Raw genomic sequence first — 22,003 nt, forward strand, 5'->3', positions numbered from 1 at the left:
GCATGGGGGGGGGGGGGGGGTGGTGAGATAGAGCATAGGGTGTCCTTGTATGCCGATGACTTGTTATTATACGAGTTGGAACCAAGTGTGTCAATAGGGGGAAATGGGGTTGGGAATAGGAGAACTGGAGCTGCTTCGGGTGTTTGGGTCTTTCTCAATCTAGACAAGAGTGGAATGTTTTGTGGTGTCTCGGCCGGCAGGGGTGGGGGGGCTGCCACTCTGTAGAGCAGGGACTCACTTTAGATACTTGCGGGTGCAGGTTGCTCGGGATTGGGGGGCTCCATAGGAACGACATTTCTAGTTTGGTGGGGAGGGTGAAAGCTGATCCGGCAAGGTGGAATGGTCTCCCTCTGTCATTGGCGGGTCGCGTTCAGGCGGTTAAAATGAATGTGCTGCCACGATTCCTGTTTATTTTTCAATGCCTGCCGATTTTCCTGCCAAAGGCATTTTGTTAGAGAGATTGAAGGGATGATTACCTCGTTCAAATGGGGAGGGAAGGTGGCCAGATTAGAGAGGAAGGCAGGCAACGGGGTTTGGGTCTTCAGAACCTGATGTATTATTACTGGACGGTGAATGTGGAGAAGATAGGGAGCTGGGCCAGAGGGGTTGACACCCAATGGGTCAGAATGGAGGAGAGTTTGTGTAGGGGGTCGGAATTGAAGGCGCTCGCAACAGTGCCGCTCCCGACGGCTCCGGGGAAATACTCGGAGTCCGGTAGTAATAGCTTTGTTCAGAATTTGGAGGCAGTTTCGCCAGCATCTCAGGTTGGGGCCAGGGTCAAGGGACATGCTGATTCAGGGGAACCATAGATTTGAGCCAGGGAAGTGGGATGGAAATTTTTGGAGATGGGAGGAGAAAGGAATTAGGACACTAAAAGATTTGTTTCTTGGGGGTCAGTTTGCAGGATTGAAGGAGCTGGAAGCGAAGTATGGGCTGTTACGGGGAAGTATTTAGATATGTGCAGGTTTGAGATTTTGCCAGAAATGAGATACAGAGCTTCCTGGTAAATTCGGCCTCCACATTGCTGGAGGAGGTGCTAATGACGGGGGGACTGGAGAAGGGGCTAGTGTCGGCGGCTTATGAGGCTATTTTGGAAGAGCAGAAGGCAGCGCTGGATGGGATCGAGGCAAAGTGGGAGGAAGAGTTGGGAGAGGGTATGGAGGTGGGGTTCTGCTGTGAGGTGCCCCAGAAGGTGAACGCCTCCACCTCGTGCGCGAGGTTGGGGCTGATACAGCTGAAGGTGGTATATGCAGCACACCTCACAAGGGCGAGGATGAGCCGGCTCTTTGAGGGGTTAGAAGATGTGTGTGAACATTGCGGGGGGAGGAAAGAGAAAATGCTGTAAAATCTCAGCAAGTCTGGCAGCTTCTGCAGGGAGAGAAAAGAGCTAACGTTTCGAGTCCGATGACTCTTTGGCCCCCACAAACTACGTTCATATGTTTTGGTCCTGTCCAAAGCTGGAGGATTACTGGAAGGAGGATTTTATGGTAATCTCTAAAGTGGTGCACATGAAACTGGACCCGGGCCCTCGGGAGGCCATATTCGGGGTGTCGGACCAGCTGGAGTTGGAAAAGGGTGCGGAGGCATATGTTGTAGCTGGGTAGAGTGGGACTACTTATGGGAGGTGCTGGGACGGTTTGGTTTTGGGGTGGGTTTCATCGACTGGGTCAGGCTGCTATATCCGACCCCGGAGGCGAGTGTGAGGACAAATTGGACGACTTCCGAGTATTTTAAACTGCACCGCGGGACAAGACAGGGGTGCCCCCTCTCCCCACTGCTGTTTGCGCTAGCTATAGAGCCGCTGGCAATTGCTCTGAGGGCTTCAGAGGGGTGGAAGGTGCTGGGGGGGGGGGGGGGTGGGGGGGGGGGGGGGCGGTGTGGAGCATAGAGTTTCATTGTGCGCAGATGACCTGTTCTTGTACGTTTCGGACCCGATGGCAGGGATGGACGGAATCATGGCGACCCTGGGGGAATTCGGCCGGTTTTCAGGGTACAAATTGAATATGACTTGAAATGTTTGTAGTTCAGGAGAGGGGCCAAGGGGATCGGCTGAGGGATCTGCCGTTCAGGTTAGATGGGGACAGTTTCAGGTACCTGGGAATACAAGTGGCACGGGAATGGGGTCGACTGCACAAGCTGAACCTGTCCCGGCTGGTAGATCAAATGCGAGGGGAGTTCTGGAGGTGGGATGCGCTCCCGCTGTCGTTAGCTGGGAGAGTACAGACAGTTAAAATGATGGTGCTCCCGAGGTTCTTATTCGTGTTCCAGTGTCTCCCCATTTTCATTCCACGTTCCTTTTTTAAGAGGGTAAGCAAGATCATTTTGGGCTTTGTATGGGTGGGCAAGTCCCCGCGAGTGAAGAGGGTGATGCTCGAGGGGAAGGGGGGCATGCACTGCTGAATTTCAGCAACTATTATTGGGCGGCTAACATAGCCATGATAAGGAAGTGGGTGGTGGGGGGAGGGTCGGCTTGGGAGTGGGTTGAGGCAGCCTCATGTAGGGGTACTAGTCTGTGGGCATTGGTGACGGCGCCTCTGCCATCTCCGCCGGCGCGGTTCTCCACCAACCCTGTAGTGGTGGCGACCCTTCGGATCTGGGGACAGTGGAGGAGGCACGTTGGAGCAACGGGAGCATCGGTCTGGTCCCCGATATGTGACAACCATCGGTTTGCCCCGGGGAGGTTGGACGGGGGGGTTTCAGGTATGGCGACGGGCGGGGATTGAGCGGATGGGAGATTTGTTTTTGGAAGGGAACTTCCCTAGCTTGAGGGTGCTGGAGGCCAAGTTTGGGTTGACGAGGGGGAATGAATTTCGGTATATTCAGGTGCGGGACTTTTTGCGCAGGCAGGTGTCATCTTTTCCACTCTAGCCACTAAGGGGGATCCAAGATTGGGTAGTGTCTAGAGGATGGGTGGGGGAGGGAAGTGTCTCGGATATTTACAAGGAGCTCATGGGGGCGGAGGAGACGCACACCGAGGAGCTGAGGCATAAATGGGAGGAAGAGTTGGGAGGGGAGATTGAGGAAGGCCTGTGGGCGGACGCGCTGAGCAGGGTTAATGGGACCGCAACATGTGCCAGGCTTGGCCTGATTCAATTTGAGGCCGTCCACTGGGCCCACATGACAGTGTCCCGGATGAGCAGATTCTTCGGCGTAGAGGACAGGTGTGTAAAGTGTCTGAGAGGACCGGCAGACCATGTCCACATGTTTTGGGCGTGTCCAAAACTTAGGAGATACTGGCAGGGGTTTGAGGACATCCTGTCTAGAGTATTGAACACGAGGGTGGCAATGAGTCCAGAGGTGGCGATTTTTGGGGTTTCAGAGGCCCCAGAAGTCCAGTGGGAGAAAGAGGCCGACGTTTTGGCCTTTGCTTTCCTGGTAGCCCGGAGACGGATACTCCTAGCTTGGAGGGACTCAAAGCCCCTGAAGTCGGAAGCCTGGCTGTCAGACATGGCGAGTTTCCTGGGCTTAGAAAATCAAATTCATCTTGAGAGGGTCGTTGTTAGGGTTCGCCCGGAGGTGGCAACCATCCATTGACTTTGCGAAGAATTAATCATCAGCGGGCGGGGGGGGGGGGGGGGGGGGGGGGGGGGGGGGGGGGGGGGGGGGGGGACGACGACAGTGACCCAGCCGGGAATTGAACCTGGGACCCTGGAGCTGTGAAGCAATTGCGCTAACCACTATGCTACCATGCTGCCCTTTTGTTTTCTCGTTCTGTAATTCTACTGTTTACAATGCCAAAAAATACCTCATTAAAATAGTTTATTTTAAAAAAACCAAGGGGCTCAGGGATTTCTTTTTTCTTATCAAGGGTAGGGGTTTGTAAATGGTATTTTGTTTTGCATGGATTTGTTTATTTGTGTTTTATAAAATGAAAACTTTAATAAAAATATCTTTTAAAAACTGGGGCTTAATATTTTACGCTAAATAGCCATCTTTTACCTATCAGGTGTATTAGAAAATAGTTGGTTTCTACATTCCTTCTCCTCTCTAACCAGAGCAACTCTGTCAACACCTTTTCTTCCAGCCCACCATGCAATCTATCCTTTTCCTTTTCTTATTTATCTACTCATTGCACCTCACTGATATTACCAACGACCATGGGGGTCAACTTTCATGTCTTCATTGATGGCACCCACTCATGAGGGACTAGTTATACATATTCATACTGTGGCAAATGGAGGCTCAAAGGCTAGTCAGCTGGGGTTTAAAAAGTGGAACTGTAAGCAATGTTTCCTCTAGATGTTTTCATTGTACACAGCCTGTTCATTTCAGTGTTTGAGCACTGTATCCGCAGCAACTGAAATAGGACAGCTTGTGAGTGGCCTGTGTGATATCTTCTTGAGTTGCAATGCAGCTGTGAGTGTGCACAACTTGCAGGAAACATTTGTTAGCAGTGATTTTTAGGTTTGAGTTTTGTCTGAGTAGTCCGAGACACAGAAGGGTGTGGCAATAGCAAAATAGGGGATGCAGCTGGTGAGAGATACAAGAGAGTGATGTGGTTGGAGATGCCTTATCTAATGGGTGTGGAAATTATGAGAAATGGTAAGGTTGAGGGCCTGGCAGTGTGAATGGGTAGAAGAGTTAATATGGGGGTAAACATTTAGTGTAGACTAGAAGGCAGAGAAATCAGAGGACAAAAAGCAAGAAAAATGAGAAGATGCGGATTAAAGAGGATAACACAGTGAGATGTTTGGGTTGGGACTTGAAGTGGAGACAGGCAACAATAGTTTTAAAGAAGAGGTGAGCTGGAGGAATGAAGTGAGCTGCTTGAAAGAGTTTAGAGCCAGTGAAGTAGGGGAGTAACCAAAGTATTAGTTGGTGGTACAAGCCCCCCCCCCCCCCCCCCCCCCACAACTGCAGTGGTTATGCGTGGCAAGTGCTGAAAAGCCTAGTTTCGTGGGGAGGCTTCACTCTGGGGTAAGATGTTGCCACCCATCTGGAGAGAGGAAAGTGATTGTTGATCCAGTGACTGTGTCAAATAAGGTACTGGTGGGTGAAGTGACTGAGATGGAAAAGAGATTTATGATTTAGAACTCTAGACACTGCAAGTCTGTGAGATGGGTTATTTCTTCATCCTCACTTTTCAATTCCGTCATCACATATCCGTGTGTATTTCTATAACTCCCCCAGTCACACAATCACCCTCTCCTCGTGAACTCTTCATTCTTCGAAATCTGTCCCTGTTCACCTCCCCACTCCACCTCCCCGCTCCTTTTTAGTCGACCATTGGTAGCCCTGTTTTCACCTACCTAGGTCCCATGCTCTGAAATTTTGTTCCTGAACCTTCTGTCTTTCCACTTCCCTATCCTCCTTTGTGATCTTTGTTACAATTCACCTCTTTAACTAATGCTTGGCTCCTCTCCCTGAGTCTTTAGTTTGGTGACTTTTTTTGGTTACATCTTTGTGAAGCACTTTGGGATATACTTCAACGTGAAAGCTCCGTGTATATGTCAGGTGATGTGGTGTCTCGATTTTTCTCTCCCTGCTTCTTTTGGGACCTGTGTTTGTATTTCTGCTTACTGTTAATAGAAGTTCTTGGTTGATAGGGGTGTTCTCAATTTCAGTTTAAGGAATGTCGTTTTAGTGGAACGTTTCATGGAAAACTCCTTTTTGAATTGAGTTTTTACAATTTTGCAGTTGATCAACAAAACCCAGCCTCAGAGCACCGTTAGCCATCGGAATATTGCACGGCAGCGATCGTCTTCTGTGTTCCCATGGCAACAAAGTCAGACTCCAAGTCAGCAAACCTCTCTTTCACTGGAGACCCCCTTGAAGAAGGGTGCTGCCATGAATCTTCAATGGGAGCAAGAAGAAACTCCCTTGAAGCATTGTCCCAAGTCGCTGCAAAAGGCCACACTCTCTACAGGCTTGTTTAATAACAGTATGGACAGTTCCAAGCAAGAGGAACAACTGAAATTACAAAATCAAGGTATTGTGGCGCCAAATGATAAACACTAGTTCACAACTAATCATTTTGAAAGAGGAACTGCTTTTAGGAACATTTTTGTAATTCTAAGCAGTATGAGGAATATAAGTGGTGTACAAGCAGGGATTTTACCCATTTCATGAACAATACTTCTTGGTTTGTCCTTTTGCTCATTTCAGTCATTGATGTGTCCTGCTGTGGTTTTCAGTTTGTCACCTGCTGTTGACAATAAATATTCTCGAGTAGTTCTAGCACAGACAGCTGTAGAATTAAAAAAAAATTTAGAGTACCCAATTCTTTTTTTACAATTAAGGGGCAATTTAGCGAGGTCAATTGGATTGGTTTATTGTCACGTGTACCTAGGCACAGTGAAAAGTATTGTTCTGCGTGCAACTCAAACAGATCATTCCATGCATGAAAAGAAAATACATAATAGAGGATGGGTGAAGAGATCAGATCAGTCCATCAGTCCATAAGAGGGGGTCGTTTAGGGGTCTGGTAACAGTGGAAGCTGTTTTTGAATCTGTTAGTGCGTGTTCTCAGACTTTTGAATCTCTTGCCCGATGGAAGAAGTTGGAAGAGTGAGTAAGCTGGGTGGGAAGGGTCTTTGATTATGCTGCCTGCTTTCCCAAGGCAGTGGGAGGTGTAGACAAAGTCAATGGATGGGATGCTGGGTTGTAGAGGTGAGACCCACGCAGACGGGGAAAATGTGCAAACTCCACACGGCCAGGATCGAACCCGGGTCCTTGGGTTGTGAGGCAGCATGGCTAACCACTGCACCATCATGCTGTCCCCAACAGCTGCAGAATTAACCGTCCTTCATTCTGCCCTAGTTTGTGCCCTGAATTAAACTTTAGATGTGCACCCTCTGCTACACCAAAATAAGTTTTTATATTTCCCACACAAGCAATATATTGACTGTTAATTTTCTTTTCTGTGATTCAATGGATATGATTTTGTTTTGATCATTCTGTGCGTATCAGTACAATTATGATTGGCCCATATTTGTACAAAGAAAAGCTGCTTTCAATTATGATTAGAACATTTCACTTAGCCATGAGTTGACATCTCATTGGCTAGTTTTAAATCTAGTAACTGGATATTTAAAAAAAAAAAAATTAAATTACAATGAAAGCATAACTGATAATCCAGTAGTTAATAAATAATATGGTTTTGCGAATATTATTATTTAAATTAATATTTCCATCTAAAATATGACCTGAAATGGAAAGGTTTGGCAAGTTTCAATTTATTGAATTCCATGTTGGGTGGCGATTATCCATTACCTGCAGAAATTTGTCATTTGTGAAGCATTTACACTTTAACATTGCTTAACACATCACAAAAAAGAGTGCAAATACATTCTGAAAGGACAAGTTGAACAACTATTTTGGACCTGAAGGCCAGAATTAGATTGAGTTCTGATCTCTCGCAGTATCCTAGTGTACGCTGTATTCTTTGAATACTAACCATTGTATTGCTCTTTAATGAAATATTTGTTGAAATGTTTCAGATGAAGTAAGTGAGTAGTTGCTGTACTGCAGCAATATCTAATTTACGGTGCTGATGAAAAGTGCTCAATTTTTTTTGAAGAACTGCAAACTAAAGTTATGGATCTGGAATTTCGACTTCAAGCCCAGGAGAAAGAAATGAAAAATCACACGAACAGGCTACATGAAATTCAATTCCAGTTTGATAAAGCTAAAGCAGATCTTTCAGATAAAGAATGCAAACTAAATAAGTGCAGAGATGATTTAACCAAGATGACTACACAGTGTGAACAAGCCAATACTAAGGTACAGTAGGATCCTCTTCAATTTCTAATTTTTGAGACATGGATTCAAGAACGTTCTGTGATTGTAATGTAGCTAATTGGTTTAATTGCATTCAGTCTTTTAAAAATCTCAAGTATGTTGTTTTTGGAATAACTTTATTCGGTACTCTTTCATAGAATCATAGAATCCCTACAGTCCAGAAGGAGGCCATTTGGCCCATCGGGTCTGCACCGATCCTCTGAAAGAGCACCCTAACTAGGCCCACTCCCCTGCAAACCTGTAACCCCACCTAATCTTTCTTAAGGGTCAATTTAGCATGGCTATTCCACCTAACCTACGCATCTTTGGTCTGACTGAGGAAACCGGAGCACCCAGAGGAAACCCACGCAGACATGAGTGTAATGGTCCTTGTCGGATGGCCTGATGGCTACAAGTTCACTTGTAGCTAAAGCTATAAACAATTTATTAACATTAACAGGGTAAACTATATCCAAGACAACAGATGAAAAACAGTAAAATCATGCCAAGCAACCTCTCTCTTCAACTTCCTCCAGCCAGTCTGAGGTCAGCTGACTTTAACATTCACTTATATACTAGTGTGATTCCTAGTCGTCAGGTGGTGAATTACAAACAACCATGATATCACTACAATGGAGACAAAGTGCAAACTCCACACAGATAGTCACTCAAGGCCAGAATTAAACCCGGGTCCCTGCACTGTGAGGCAGCAGTGCTTAGCACTGTGCTACCCCAAATGTAAGATAGTTGTTTGATACTTGCTTGAAACTGACCTATTTTTCATTCTTATGTGTATATTGTATCTTATGTGATTGGTACATTGGGTTTACTGCACAAGAACAGGCCATTTGGCCCAACTAGTCCATGCCCGTGTTTATGCTCACATGAACCATGTGCCATCAGCAAATCCCTTTCTCGTAATATGATTATCTCGCCAACCCTTGGATGAATCAAATACTTCTAGTAGTCCATTCCACATTCTTGTCACTCTGGGAAAAGAAGGTTCTGGATTTATTTGTGACTCTTATATTTCTGATTGCTTGTTTTATACTCCTGAAGAAGTGGAAACATTTTATTTATTTCTACCTCATCAAATATTTTCATTATCTTTTTAAAAAATAAATTTAGAGTAACCAATTCCGTTTTTTTCTTCCAATTAAGGGGCAATTTAGCCAGCACATCTCCACTTACCCTACATATCTTTTGAGTTGTGGGGGTAAGACCCACACAGACACGGGGAGAATGTGCAAACTCCACACGGGCAGTGACCCAGAGCCAGGATCGAACCCGGGTCCTCTGCTATGAGGCAGCAATGCTAACCACTACGCCATCTTTTCATTATCTCAATGATCTCTACCAGGCCGTTCCGCAGCCTTCTTACTTCTTGAGAAAAGTGCCATTACGATTTACCTTTTCTTAATAAGTATGTCCTCCCAGTTCTGGTATTATCCATGTAAATCTCTTATTTTTTGCAGCTTTTCCACTGCTCCTATAAATCTTTAAGTTAATGCGGGGCGTGACCTAACGGGACAAGCACTAAGTGCGGTAGCGAGGGAGACTCGCCGAGTGCTTCCTGACAACTGACCCGGTGAAACCGCAACCGGTATCTAACATTAATTAGGGCCAGTAATGATGCCCCATGGGCTTCATGGCGGAAATGGCTGTCCTGCCAGCTGATTCGATTCAACCACACCTGGCAGAAACCCACTAATGAGGGGGACCAGCTCTTAACCCGCTCCCCCCAAGCAAACCCCAGACAGCACACAGCACTGCCACCGCGCAGACCAGCACCAAGTTTCAGTGATGCCAACCTGGCCAGACTTCTCAACGTGATGGAGTTGCGACAGGGCACTTTGTTCCCCTGAGGGAGTCGGAGGGTCAGCCACTGGTCAACCACGCCACCTGGGAGGAAGTGGAAGCGGCTGTCAGCTCGAGGAACATAACCAGGAGGACATCGGTCCAGAGTCGGAAGAAGCTCAATGATCTCCACCGGGCTGCAAGGGTGACCACAGCAGGTCCATAGACATTTGGAGGAGTCCTAAAGGCCACGGGTGCAGGAGACTGCGCTGGCAATGAGTGGCACCGAGTCCAACACTGCTAGGGTGGTGACCGCAGTGGAAAGCTTGCAACACTACATTGGAACATGAATAGTAGTGTCCAAGGCTTCGCTCAGTCAGTGATGGCCATTGCACAGCGCCCTGACAGTATTTCGCAGTCGCTTCGGGATGTGTCCCAATCCCAGGTGGACCTTTATGAGGCGCTGCAGAGCATGTCCCAGTCTCGGGTGGGCACTGTCGAGGCACTCCATAGTGGAGTTTGCATATTCTCCCTGTGTTTGTGTGGATCTCACCCCCACAACACAAAGATGTGCAGGGTAGGTGGATTGGCCATGCTAAATTGCCCCTTAATTGGAAAAAATAATTGGGCACTCTTTTAAATAAAAATAAATAAATAACAGTACAATGAAGTCACAAGCATCCAAATCAACCCTCTGCTCTCTCCCCTACTGCAGCTCTCAGCAGTAGAAAGTTACTCGGGGGTTGTGCAGCATAACGATAAGCCGGAGAGTCACACTAATGCAGAGCACAGCAGAGGAGCAAAAGAGCACACTCCTCTTCAGCATTGGCAGTAGGTTCCATACTCTCGGCCGCTACCCTTCCTCATCTCCAGCACGTCAGCAGGTCATCTGACTTCCTTCCTTTCCTTGCTCCTGGCCACAGGTAAAAGAGGCAGTAGCAAGCAAACACGCAGCTTCCAGATATTGAACATTGAACATTGCACAATAAAGTCACCAACAATCTGCAAAATCAGTTCTTCAGTACCATCAGCAAGTTGCTCAGTTGAATCGTGCTGCCATTAGTTCATCGCACTCCTTCCCTTACCTTACTCCAGGTCACAGAAGCAAAAGAGGCGGCAGCAATCAGACACACAGCCTCCAGGCAGCTGCAGCATCATTCGGGTTACTCCACCTCTCTCCCGCTCCTGCAGCTCTCAACAGCAGACACTCAAAGGCAAGAATAATTAAACCAGAAAGTCACATTTACACAGAACACAACAGAAGAATGAAAGAGCACCCCATCTCCCTCTCCAGCATTGCTAGTAGGCCAACTTTATTCCTGGCCGCAGAAGAGGCAGCAGCAAACAAGCACTAGGCCTTCAGGCAGTGCAGCCACAAGCCGGAGCAAACAGGAAACACAATCTGCAGCCACTTGATAACTGTGAAGTGCTCGTATAACTAACAATGCCAATTCCCAATTAACAATAACCTTCAACTGCACAGCCAGAGGCCTCCACTGTCAGAGGGAGTTAAAGTGACCGTCACCATATTACCACGGAGAGGGCTCTGTCCTAGGGTGTTCGGTGGGACGGACAGGCAGCAGCTGAAGTGGCTCCTGTTATGGGTACACTCAATCAAGGGGATGGCCTGTTGGACCCTTGGGCACCAGGACCATGGGGAAACCATTGTTGATCACCCAGTGGAACTCGTGGAGTATGAGCTTCCCAGGGAGGGGCGGAGACCACACAGCTGGACAGCTGGTAGCACAACAGACATGAGCCATGCTTATTTACAGGTGGAGCTAGATCCAGCTTCCAGAAAATTTGGGACCATAAACACCCGTATAGGGTAATGTGAATACACCCCCCCCCCCCCCCCCCCTTTTGAGGTCCCATCTGCCCGGCAATTTTCTAGCATGCAATGGAAAGCATCCTGAAGGGTCTGCCGAAGGTGGTCGTCTAGCTAGATGATGTGCTCATCATGGGCACCAGAGAGAAAGAGCATATGGACAACCTGTAAAAAGTGGTCAGTCGGTTTCCCCAAGTGGGCACCCGGCTAAAGAGAAGCAAATGTGTATTCCGCGCTAGAGCGATGACTTAAGATACAGGGTGGACAGGCCCATGACGCTCAAAGCATCTGTCTGCGCCCAGGCTCAGTGTATGGCGGCTGGTGGTAGCCTCCTTTCCACCCCGGGGAACAGGGTGGGCCACCCTCCATGGCGTCCATCAGGGTCTCCAGCTCTGCGTCTGCAAACATGAGTGCCATGCTCCATGCTGCCATCTTTTTGCTCGGATGAGTGTGTGGGGGCAGTGGAGTGCGAATATGCAGCTGCAGCTTATCAGCCTCTTGAGTGGCAATCCCGACCCTGGCGAATCGGACACCATATTTCATTGGAATAGATCGAGTTCCACGTGGCGCTGGTGCTAGCCCATTAACAGATCATGAATTGTTCTGGGAACGGTACCAATTTTATTGTTATAGAAGTCCACCGATTCAGTCCCGATGTCAACACTGTCTCTCAAATGGAGAATCCCGCTCTGTTAAGGGCTACACTCTATAAGGCATAACTGTTTAATATGGTGAATACTGCGCGGGCTGGATTCTGAAGTGTCAGAAACTAAGACTGGGAAACAGGAATAATATGATCAGGGATAGTCAGCATGGCTTTGTAAAGGGTAGGTCATGCCTCACAAACCTTATCGAGTTCTTTGTGAAGGTGACTGAACAGGTAGTCGAGGGTAGAGCAGTTGATGTGGTGTTTGTGGATTTCAGTAAAGCGTTTGATAAGGTTCCCCACGGTAGGCTATTGCAGAAAATACGGAGGCTGGGGATTGAGGGTGATTTAGAGATGTGGATCAGAAATTGGCTAGCTGAAAGAAGACATAGGGTGGTGGTTGATGGGAAATGTTCAGAATGGAGTTCAGTTACAAGTGGAGTACCACAAGGATCTGTTCTGGGGCTGTTGCTGTTTGTCATTTTTATCAATGACCTAGAGGAAGGCGCAGAAGGGTGGGTGAGTAAATTTGCAGACCATACTAAAGTCGGTGGTGTTGTCGATAGTGTGGAAGGATGTAGCAGGTTACAGAGGGACATAGATAAGCTGCAGAGCTGGGCTGAGAGGTGGCAAATGGAGTTTAATGTAGAGAAGTGTGAGGTGATTCACTTTGGAAAAAATAACAGGAATGTGGAATATTTGGCTAATGGTAAAGTTCTTGGAAGTGTGGATAAGCAGAGGGATCTAGGTGTCCATGTACTTAGATCCCTGAAAGTTGCCACCCAGGTTGATAGGGTTGTGAAGGAGGCCTATGGAGTGTTGGCCTTTATTGGTAGAGGGATTGAGTTCCGGAGTCAAGAGGTCATGTTGCAGCTGTACAAAACTCTGGTACGGCCGCATTTGGAGTATTGCGTACAGTTCTGGTCACCGCATTATAGGAAGGACGTGGAGGCTTTGGAGCGGGTGCAGAGGAGATTTACCAGGATGTTGCCTGGTATGGAGGGAAAATCTTATGAGGAAAGGCTGATGGACTTGAGGTTGTTTTCGTTGGAGAGAAGAAGGTTAAGAGGAGACTTAATGGAGGCACACAAAATGATCAGGGGGTTAGATAGGGTGGACAGTGAGAGCCTTCTCCCGCGGATGGAATTGGCTAGCACGAGGGGACATAACTTTAAACTGAGGGGTAATAGATATAGGACAGAGGTCAGAGGTAGGTTCTTTACGCAAAGAGTGGTGATGCCGTGGAATGCCCTACCGGCAACAGTGGTGAACATGCCAACATTGAGGGCATTTAAAAGTTTATTGGATAAACATATGGATGATAATGGCATAGTGTAGGTTAGATGGCTTTTGTTTCGGTGCAACATCGTGGGCCGAAGGGCCTGTACTGCGCTGTATCGTTCTATGTTCTAAACGTGTAGTGAACAATGGATGGTAGAATTAAGAAGTAAAGGGTTATCAGAGGTTAAGCGTTTCTACAATAGTGAACTGAAATCATAAAATAAATTAGATTCTGTTCTCCATGTTGGTATATGAATTTATAGAACATGATTATCCAATAAGATTTCATTATATGACATCTCCCCACAATTGAGATTTGTATATTTGTTGCATTTTACAAAACTAATGAGTTAAATTGCCTCGTTAATAGATGCACGCTGGTTCTGACGCCCACTCCCTCCACTGCTCTTGGGGAAAATGGTGGAGGGAGAAACAGGTAGGGGGATTTCCAGCCACATTGGTCAGCTTTTTTTTTTTTGCCAAGTGCCCTACTCTATGTGGCCTCTACTCCTTTCGGACTGGGGACAGAAAAATACCAGCCACCATCTCCAATTATGAATAGAGGATAGATTTGATCAGAAAGACAAAAACATTTTCATGTCCTAATTTGACAGGACCAATCTGCAGCTGAGTACAGTTGTGAGACCAACTGATCTAACTTTTAGGTCTTAAGTAACAAATATCAGATTTGAAAATTAAATATCTCATGCATTTTTGAAGTGATTTTCTCATTGTGTATTTGTGGCATAATACATTCCAGAGCAATATAAAAATAACATCCATGCTTTTGTCTCTTTTTTTTTTTAGTGTGTAATGGTCGAACAAAAGCTAAAACAAGTGTCTGATGAATTGAGCTGTCATAGGCAAAATGCTGATAGTACATGGCGCAACATGGAGCAGAAGTTAAAAGACAAAGAAAGAGACTTCCAACAGGTAATTAAATTACACTTGGTGTATTACATTAGCTTTACTCGTAATCAAAGCCTGCTCAAGTGTTTAACATAGGACATACAGTGCAGAAGGAGGCCATTCGGCCCATCGAGTCTGCATCGACCCACTTAAGGCCTCACTTCCATCCTATCCCGGTAACGCAATAACCCCCCCCTCTTAGTGAAAGCACTCATTATTGTTTGAAGATGAAAATAGTTGAAATTATGCAAGTAGTTTCCATCTATCATTGTAACTGGCATTTAAAAAAAATATTTTTTTTTATTCTCCTTTTTCACATTTTCTCCCAAATTTACACCCAACAATAATCAGTAATGAATGTAATGTCAATCCCCATATCAATAACAATGATCCCATCGTCCCACCAAACCCCAGACATTGGCCAGCATGTTAACATAAACAAATGCCAAAAAGGAATCAGGAATCACCCATGGTCAGCATTAACACATACAGTCCCCCTCCCCCCAACCTGCTCAGCCCCCAACCCCCCTCATGTTTGATGCGATCCAATTCTCGAAAGTGCAGAATGAATAACACCCATGAATTGTAGAACCCCTCCATCCTTCCCCTCAGTTCAAATTTGACCTTTTCAAGCGTTAATAATTCCAGCAGGTCCCCCCGCCAGTGACAGAGGGAGACTATCCCACCTTGCCAGATCAGCTTTCACTCTCCCCACCAAACTAGAAATGTTGTACCTATGGAGCCCCTTCCAATCTCGGGCAACCTGCACTCCCAGGTATCTAAAGTGAGTCCCTGCCTTACGGACTGGCAGCCCCCCACCCCTGCCCCCACCACTGTCTGCGACACCACAAAATACTCAAGTCTTGTCTAGATTTAATTTGTACCCTGAGAAAGACCCAAACACCCGAAGCAGCTCCAGTATTCCCCCTATTGACACACTTTGTTCCAACACATATAATAACAAATCATCGCCATATAAGGACACCCTATGCTCTATTCCCCCGCACTATCCCTTTCCATACCCCTGAACATCTTAATGCGATGGCCAATGGCTCAATTGCGAATGCAAGTAGCAGGGGGGGACATAGGATATCCCTGCCTAGTCCCACGGTGGAGAGGAATGTATTCCGAGCTGATGTTATTTGTGTGGACACTGGCCCTCTTCTCCTTATGTAATGGCTTTACCCAGTCCACAAATCTGGGTCCAATTCCAAACCGCTCTAGAACTGCCATCAAGTACCCCCATTCTACCCAGTCAAACGCTTTCTCGGCGTCCAATGCAAAAACCACCTCTGTTTCCTTCCCCTTGGCCGGTACCATAACCACGTTCAATACCCTCCTAATGTTCGAAAAGAGCTGCCTCCCTCTCATGAACCCAGTCTGATCTTCACCTATCACCTTCGGGAGGCACTCCTCTAGCCTACCTGCCAGTACCTTCGCCAATATCTTTGCGTCCACATTTAAAAGTAATATGGGCCTATACGACCCACACTCCGTTGTCGGATCCTTATCTTTCTTAACAGGGAAATCAGTGCCTGCCCCAAGGTTTATGGTAACATCCCCTTCCCTATCGCCTCCTCAAACATCCCCACCATCAGCGGTACCAGCTTATTTTTGAATTTTTTATAATATCCCACTGGAAACCCATCCGGCCCTGCCACCTCCCCGACTGCATCCTCCCAATCGCATCTTTTATCTCCTGCTCCATTATCGCCCCCGCTAATGTAGCACTGTCCCCCTCCCCTAACCTCGTGTACTCCAGCCCATCTAGAAATTCCTGCATCTCCCGGCCTCCCCCAGGTGACTCTGACCTGTACAATCTCATAGAATTCCATAAAGACCTTGTTAATCTGATCTGGAGCTATCACCAACTTCCCTGCCCTGTCACGCATCTGGACAATTTCCCTTGCCGCAGCGCCTCTGCGGAGCTGGCCCACCAACATACGGCCGTCTTCTCTCCATGCTCGTAAACTGCCGCCCTTGCTCGTCTCAATTGGCGTACCGCTTTCCTGGTAGATAGTCGGTCAAAGCTCGCCTGAAGTTCCTTCCTCTTTTCCAACTGCGCTGGGTCCCTATCTTCTCCATACCTCTTGTCTACCTCCAGCATCTCATCTATTACCCTCTGACGTTCCAACCTCTCTTCTTTGTCAAGCCTAGCGCGAACGAGATCACCTCACCCCTCACCACCACCTTTAAAGCCCCCAGACAACCGCCTTTGAGATCTCGCCCGTGTAGTTAAAACGTACATATTCCTCGATTACTTTTTCAGTTTTGTCACAGAACCCTTGGTCCCCCAACAGTCCCGCATCTAACTTTCACCCTGGTCTCTGTACCATGGAGTGTTGGCCTTTATTGGTAGAGGGATTGAGTTCCGGAGTCGGGAGGTCATGTTGCAGCTGTACAGAACTCTGGTACGGCCGCATTTGGAGTATTGCGTACAGTTCTGGTCACCGCATTATAGGAAGGACGTGGAGGCTTTGGAGTGGGTGCAGAGGAGATTTACCAGGATGTTGCCTGGTATGGAGGGAAAATCTTATGAGGAAAGGCTGATGGACTTGAGGTTGTTTTCGTTGGAGAGAAGAAGGTTAAGAGGAGACTTAATAGAGGCATACAAAATGATCAGGGGGTTGGATAGGGTGGACAGTGAGAGCCTTCTCCCGCGGATGGATATGGCTGGCACGAGGGGACATAACTTTAAACTGAGGGGTAATAGATATAGGACAGAGGTCAGAGGTAGGTTCTTTACGCAAAGAGTAGTGAGGCCGTGGAATGCCCTACCTGCTACAGTAGTGAACTCGCCAACATTGAGGGCATTTAAAAGTTTATTGGATAAACATATGGATGATAATGGCATTGTGTAGGTTAGATGGCTTTTGTTTCGGTGCAACATCGTGGGCCGAAGGGCCTGTACTGCGCTGTATTGTTCTATGTTCTATGTTCTCCAGTACCATATCCACCCAATACAGAGCATGATCTGATATCGCAATAGCTGAGTACTCCGACCCTTTTACCCCAGTCAGCAGCGCCTTCCCCACCATGAAAAAGTCAATCCGCGAGTGCACCTTATGGACCGCTGAGAAAAACGAGTACTCCCTCCCTCGGATGCAGAAACCTCCAAGGGTCCACACCTTCCATTTCCACCATTAGCCCAGCCAGTGCCTTTGCCCCCCCCCCGACGGGGCCAGCGAGCGCATCTGTGACTTGTCCAATTTCGGCTCCTGCACCAAGTTCCAGTCTTTTCCCCCCCCCCCCACCCACTATCAGTTTGTGTGTGTCCAAGTCGGGGATGAACCTTCACAGCACCATCGCGAATCCCACATCGTCCCAATTGGGACCATATACACTTACAGCGCCACTAGCCTCCCCTCCAGCGCCTCTGTAACAATCGCATTCCTACCCCCCTGATCTGCAACCACCTTCTCCATCTGGAACCGTATCCTTTTGCTGACCATTACCACTACCCCTCGAGCTCTTCCGTCAAATCCAGAATGAAACAGCTGACCAACCCAGCCCTTTTTAAGTCTCACTTGGTCCTTCACCCTCCGGTGAGTCTCCTGCAGCATTGCTACATCTGCCTTCAAACTTTAAAAATGCGCAAGCACCCTTGACCTCTTGACTGGGCGTCCCAGGCCCCTCACGTTCCACGTGACTATCCTACGGTTCCCGTATCGGCCTCCCCGAACAGGAGCCGGAATGTGGTGATTAGGGGCTTTTCACAGTAACTTCATTTAAGCCTACTTGTGACAATAAGTTGTTATTATTATTATTATTATTATTACTGGGTCTCTCACCACCACCACCCCCCCTTCACATCCACCATCATCATACCCACAGGCCTGACCCACCCCTTTCCATTATTAGCATCGAACCCCCTCTCCCCCCACCTGCTCGCCTCGTATGCCCATCGAAACCTGATAAAGAGGCTCCAATGTCCGCAACCCTCCTCTCTCCTCACCTCCGTTCACTTGCCGACTTTAGTTAGCTAGTGCGGGTAATCCCCCTCTCCTCCAAAAAAGTATACTGTCCCCTCCCATCCAGTCCCAGAAGAAAAAGAAAAACAATCTAACCCTTGCAATTCAATGAAATAACATACATCCGTTGCAACAAAAAAAAAGGAGCAAAAATGCCAGTCAAACCAAACAAAAACTTAAACTTTATAACAATGTGAAGCCAAGTAAGTTACAATGCAGGTCAGTGAAAAGAAAGTTATAACATTTATACATTTTCCAGCTCCCCAATCACAGTCCACAATCTCTCTTCCAGCTCCACTCCTCACTTCTGTCCCAAGCCTTCTGCCTTCATGAACACCTCAACTGCCTCCACCGTTTCAAAATAAAACCCCCGGAAAGCACCGACCGGCGGGGGCCTCCCTCCAGCGCGACCGCTCCGCTCGCACGCGCCACCGGAAATCATTGTAACTGATGTGTGACTTAGAATCCAGATATTGGAATGTATTTCCTCAGCAATTCTCCCTGCTTGCTACTGTAATTTAAAGATTGCTGTCAAAGTATGCACGGATGAGAAGGGGGATCTGGGCGCCCTTTAAAACCCAATCCCTGAAATGGGCAGAATTGGACTCGCACCTGTTTTTATGGTCTCATGAATGACTGTGTTGCCATTTTGGCATTCTCGCCGTGCTTTCGTGGGTCTCACCCCCACAACCCAAAGATGTGCAGGGTAGGTGGATTGGCCACGCTAAATTGCCCCTTAATTGGAAGAAAAAGAATTCGGTCATCTAAATTTGTATTTCAAAAAATGATTGTAATTTCGGAATGCCAATGCTTGGCTGAGTTCTTGTAGTGTAGGAAAACAAAGGTCGTTTTAAGGGATTTATAATTGTATTGATAAACATTAGAAATAAGGTATAGTTTTAAGTGTGTTTAATGTTTCTGTGGAAAGAAGGATAAAACTATAGTTAGATTCATGCTGAAGAAAGGTGTTTGTATGTGTGAGGATTTGTTCAATTCAAACTGTGTTTCTATTGTACTTTGAGAGAGCTATGGCGTGAAAAGTAAATAAGCTAACAGGAGCATGTGACTGTTGCCTAGCAACTGAAGGCCCATTAAGGTGTGATGGCTTTTGAGTTTTAGTTCTTAGTTGAATTTGTTTGCAGTTGGTGATAGGACACTGGACGTGAACATCTTTCAACTCTGTCAGGAAAAGACAAACTGGACAGGACCAAGGAGGCAGACTTCCCAAAGAACCAGCTACAGACTAGATAACCAGAGAATTGGGACAGAAAGAATGTCTTAGGAAGACTGAATTTAAGAGTAGAGACTCTGAAGTTGAACAAGGTTCTGTTCAGGGGAATTTGAGGAAAAAGCAGTTAAAGTGTTCCGAGTTAAAGAGAGATCTGCAGTAAGCAGATTTAAAGTGGGAAAGCAGACTTTGGAGGTAAATCAAAAGTTTGATGCCATCTTAATTCAGTCTGGAAATCTACAGTTAAAGCAACTGTGAAAACAAACTAACTTGATAGAGTTTTTCGAGGAGATCACAAAGATGGTTGATGCAGGTAGGGCACAAAAGGTGAAGTCACACGGGATCAGAGGTGAGCTGGCGAGATGGATACAGAACTGGCTAGGTCAGCGAAGGCAGAGATTGGCAATGGAAGGGTGCTTTTTCTGATTGGAGGGCTGTGACTAGTGGTGTTCCGCAGGGTTCAGTGCTAGGACCGTTGCTGTTCGTAGTATATATAAATGATTTGGAGGAAATGTAACTGGTCTGAGTAGTAAGTTTGCGGACGACACAAAGGTTGGTGGATTTGCGGATAGCGATGAGGACTGTCAGAGGATACAGCAGGATATGGATCGTTTGGAAACTTGGGCGGAGAGATGGCAGATGGAGTTTAATCTGGACAAATGTGAGGTGATGCATTTTGGAAGGTCTAATACAGGTAGGGAATATACAGTGAATGGTAGAACCGTCAAGAGTATTGACAGTCAAAGAGATCTAGGTGTACAGGTCCACAGGTCACTGAAAGGGGCAACACAGGTGGAGAAGGTAGTCAAGAAGGCATATGGCATGCTTGCCTTCATTGGCCAGGGCATTGAGTATAAAAATTGGCAAGTCATGTTGCAGCTGTATAGAATCTTAGTTAGGCCACAGTCGGAGTATAGTGTTCAATTCTGGTCGCCACACTACCAGAAGGATATGGAGGCTTTAGAGAGGGTGCAGAAGAGATTTACCAGGATGTTGCCTGGTATGGAGGGCATTAGCTATGAGGAGAGGTTGAATAAACTTGGTTTGTTCTCACTGGAATGAAGAAGGTTGAGGGGCGCCCTGATAGAGGTCTACAAATTTATGAGGGGGGTGGGGGAGGGGGAGGGGGAAGAGAGCTGTGTAAGATTAAGGGTGACTACAGGTAATCCCTGATTCCTTTTTGCCATTTGTTTATGTAAACATGCGGGTTGAGGTTTGGGGGTTGGTGGGTAGATGGGATTGTTGTTATTATGGGGACTGACATCTTGCTGATTATTGTTTATAGTTGATGGATGTAAATGTGGGAGAAAATGTGAAAAAGGAGGAGAATAAACAAAAATTAAAAAAAAAGATATACTTTGTAATCAGTGTTAACCTTAAATTTCTGGCCGGAATTTTCCGGTTGCTGCGATTCACGTTTCCTGTCAGCAGCGCACTCCTGCCACGGGTTTCCCAGGGGTGGTTACAATGGGAAATCCCCATAACAAGTGATGTGAAGATAGAATCTCACCACCAGCGAAAGGCACGTGGCTGACAAACACGACTGGGGGGGCCGGAGAACTAAGCCCTGTGTATATTTGTGAAGCTAAGGGAGGGGGAAGAAAAGGAGTATTGTATCATATTCCAACTTTCGGTGTTTAGTAATTTTTTTTTTCTTCTTGTTGTTGAAACTAATTAGCAGTGCTGTAACTCTATTCCCCCATGTTTTCCTAAAAAAAGAGCCAAGGTTCCATTCTGGAATTTCCCTGTCCAGTTATTACACCAACTGGGATTGTAATTATAGAATCTTACATTCTGACATTTCCCAACGGATTAGGTGTGGACGCAAATCGTATGTAATAGTGATGATTTTAAAATGTTGATGTGCTGTGCTGTCTACTAATCTATTTTGAAATAATGAAATATATGTACTTAATCTCTTAAATATTATTTGTTCTGCAGGAACTTTCTCATCAGCAACATGCACTTCAGAGCCTGGATCAACAATTTAACCAAATGAAAAATAAACTGAACCAGGAGATACAGCAAGCAAAAAATGATTACAATGTTCTGCAGTCGGAGATTGATAGAGTACGTGGTTTTGGACTCAAAATTGAAATATCTAATTGGGAACAACTTGCAGTATTGAATTATCTGAATTAATCCACTTACTTACAAATTTAGACTCCTTTGGGTAAATTTAATACTTGATAAATTCAGCAATCAGGATGTTGAATTCCACTGTTATGTATTGAAGCCAATGTGAACTGTGATTTAGACAATAGGTCAATTTATTAATTTTGGTGCACCAGGTGTTTCAAGCTTGCGTTTAACGTCTCTTCATTGTAGTTTTCATTCGGGTATGGTATGATGATTTTCAATTTGGAAGGACTAATATTAGAAAAAAATTGTATTTTACTCGTGGGCAGTACGAGATCAAAAAGTAATTAACATGTGAAATTATACTTTTTGGTTACAGGTATCGGCACACAAACAGAAACTGGAAAGAGAACAGGATGAAATTAAGCAGCAATTATCTTGTTCTAACCAAATGGTAAAGGAAAATCAGACGAAGGAAAATGACCTGAAAAAAAAGCTTGAAGTAAGATTCAGTAAGAAATTCAAACTGCATTTTAGGAGAATGA

General features: G+C 46.3%; 1 protein-coding gene across 6 annotated transcripts in view; it reads left to right on the forward strand.

Moving 5' to 3' along the window:
* Positions 1–22,003, forward strand: part of cenpf (centromere protein F) — a 133,920-nt gene that overhangs the window by 37,392 nt on the left and 74,525 nt on the right. For all 6 annotated transcript variants that reach the window (XM_072509026.1, XM_072509042.1, XM_072509051.1 and 3 more), the window contains exons 6-10: positions 5,638–5,929; positions 7,520–7,722; positions 14,079–14,204; positions 21,321–21,449; positions 21,838–21,960. In XM_072509026.1, coding sequence (XP_072365127.1) covers positions 5,638–5,929; positions 7,520–7,722; positions 14,079–14,204; positions 21,321–21,449; positions 21,838–21,960 — 873 coding nt within the window. The remainder of the gene's footprint in view (positions 1–5,637; positions 5,930–7,519; positions 7,723–14,078; positions 14,205–21,320; positions 21,450–21,837; positions 21,961–22,003) is intronic.

The sequence above is a fragment of the Scyliorhinus torazame genome, chromosome 1, assembly GCF_047496885.1.
Source record: "Scyliorhinus torazame isolate Kashiwa2021f chromosome 1, sScyTor2.1, whole genome shotgun sequence".
NCBI lineage: Eukaryota > Metazoa > Chordata > Chondrichthyes > Carcharhiniformes > Scyliorhinidae > Scyliorhinus > Scyliorhinus torazame.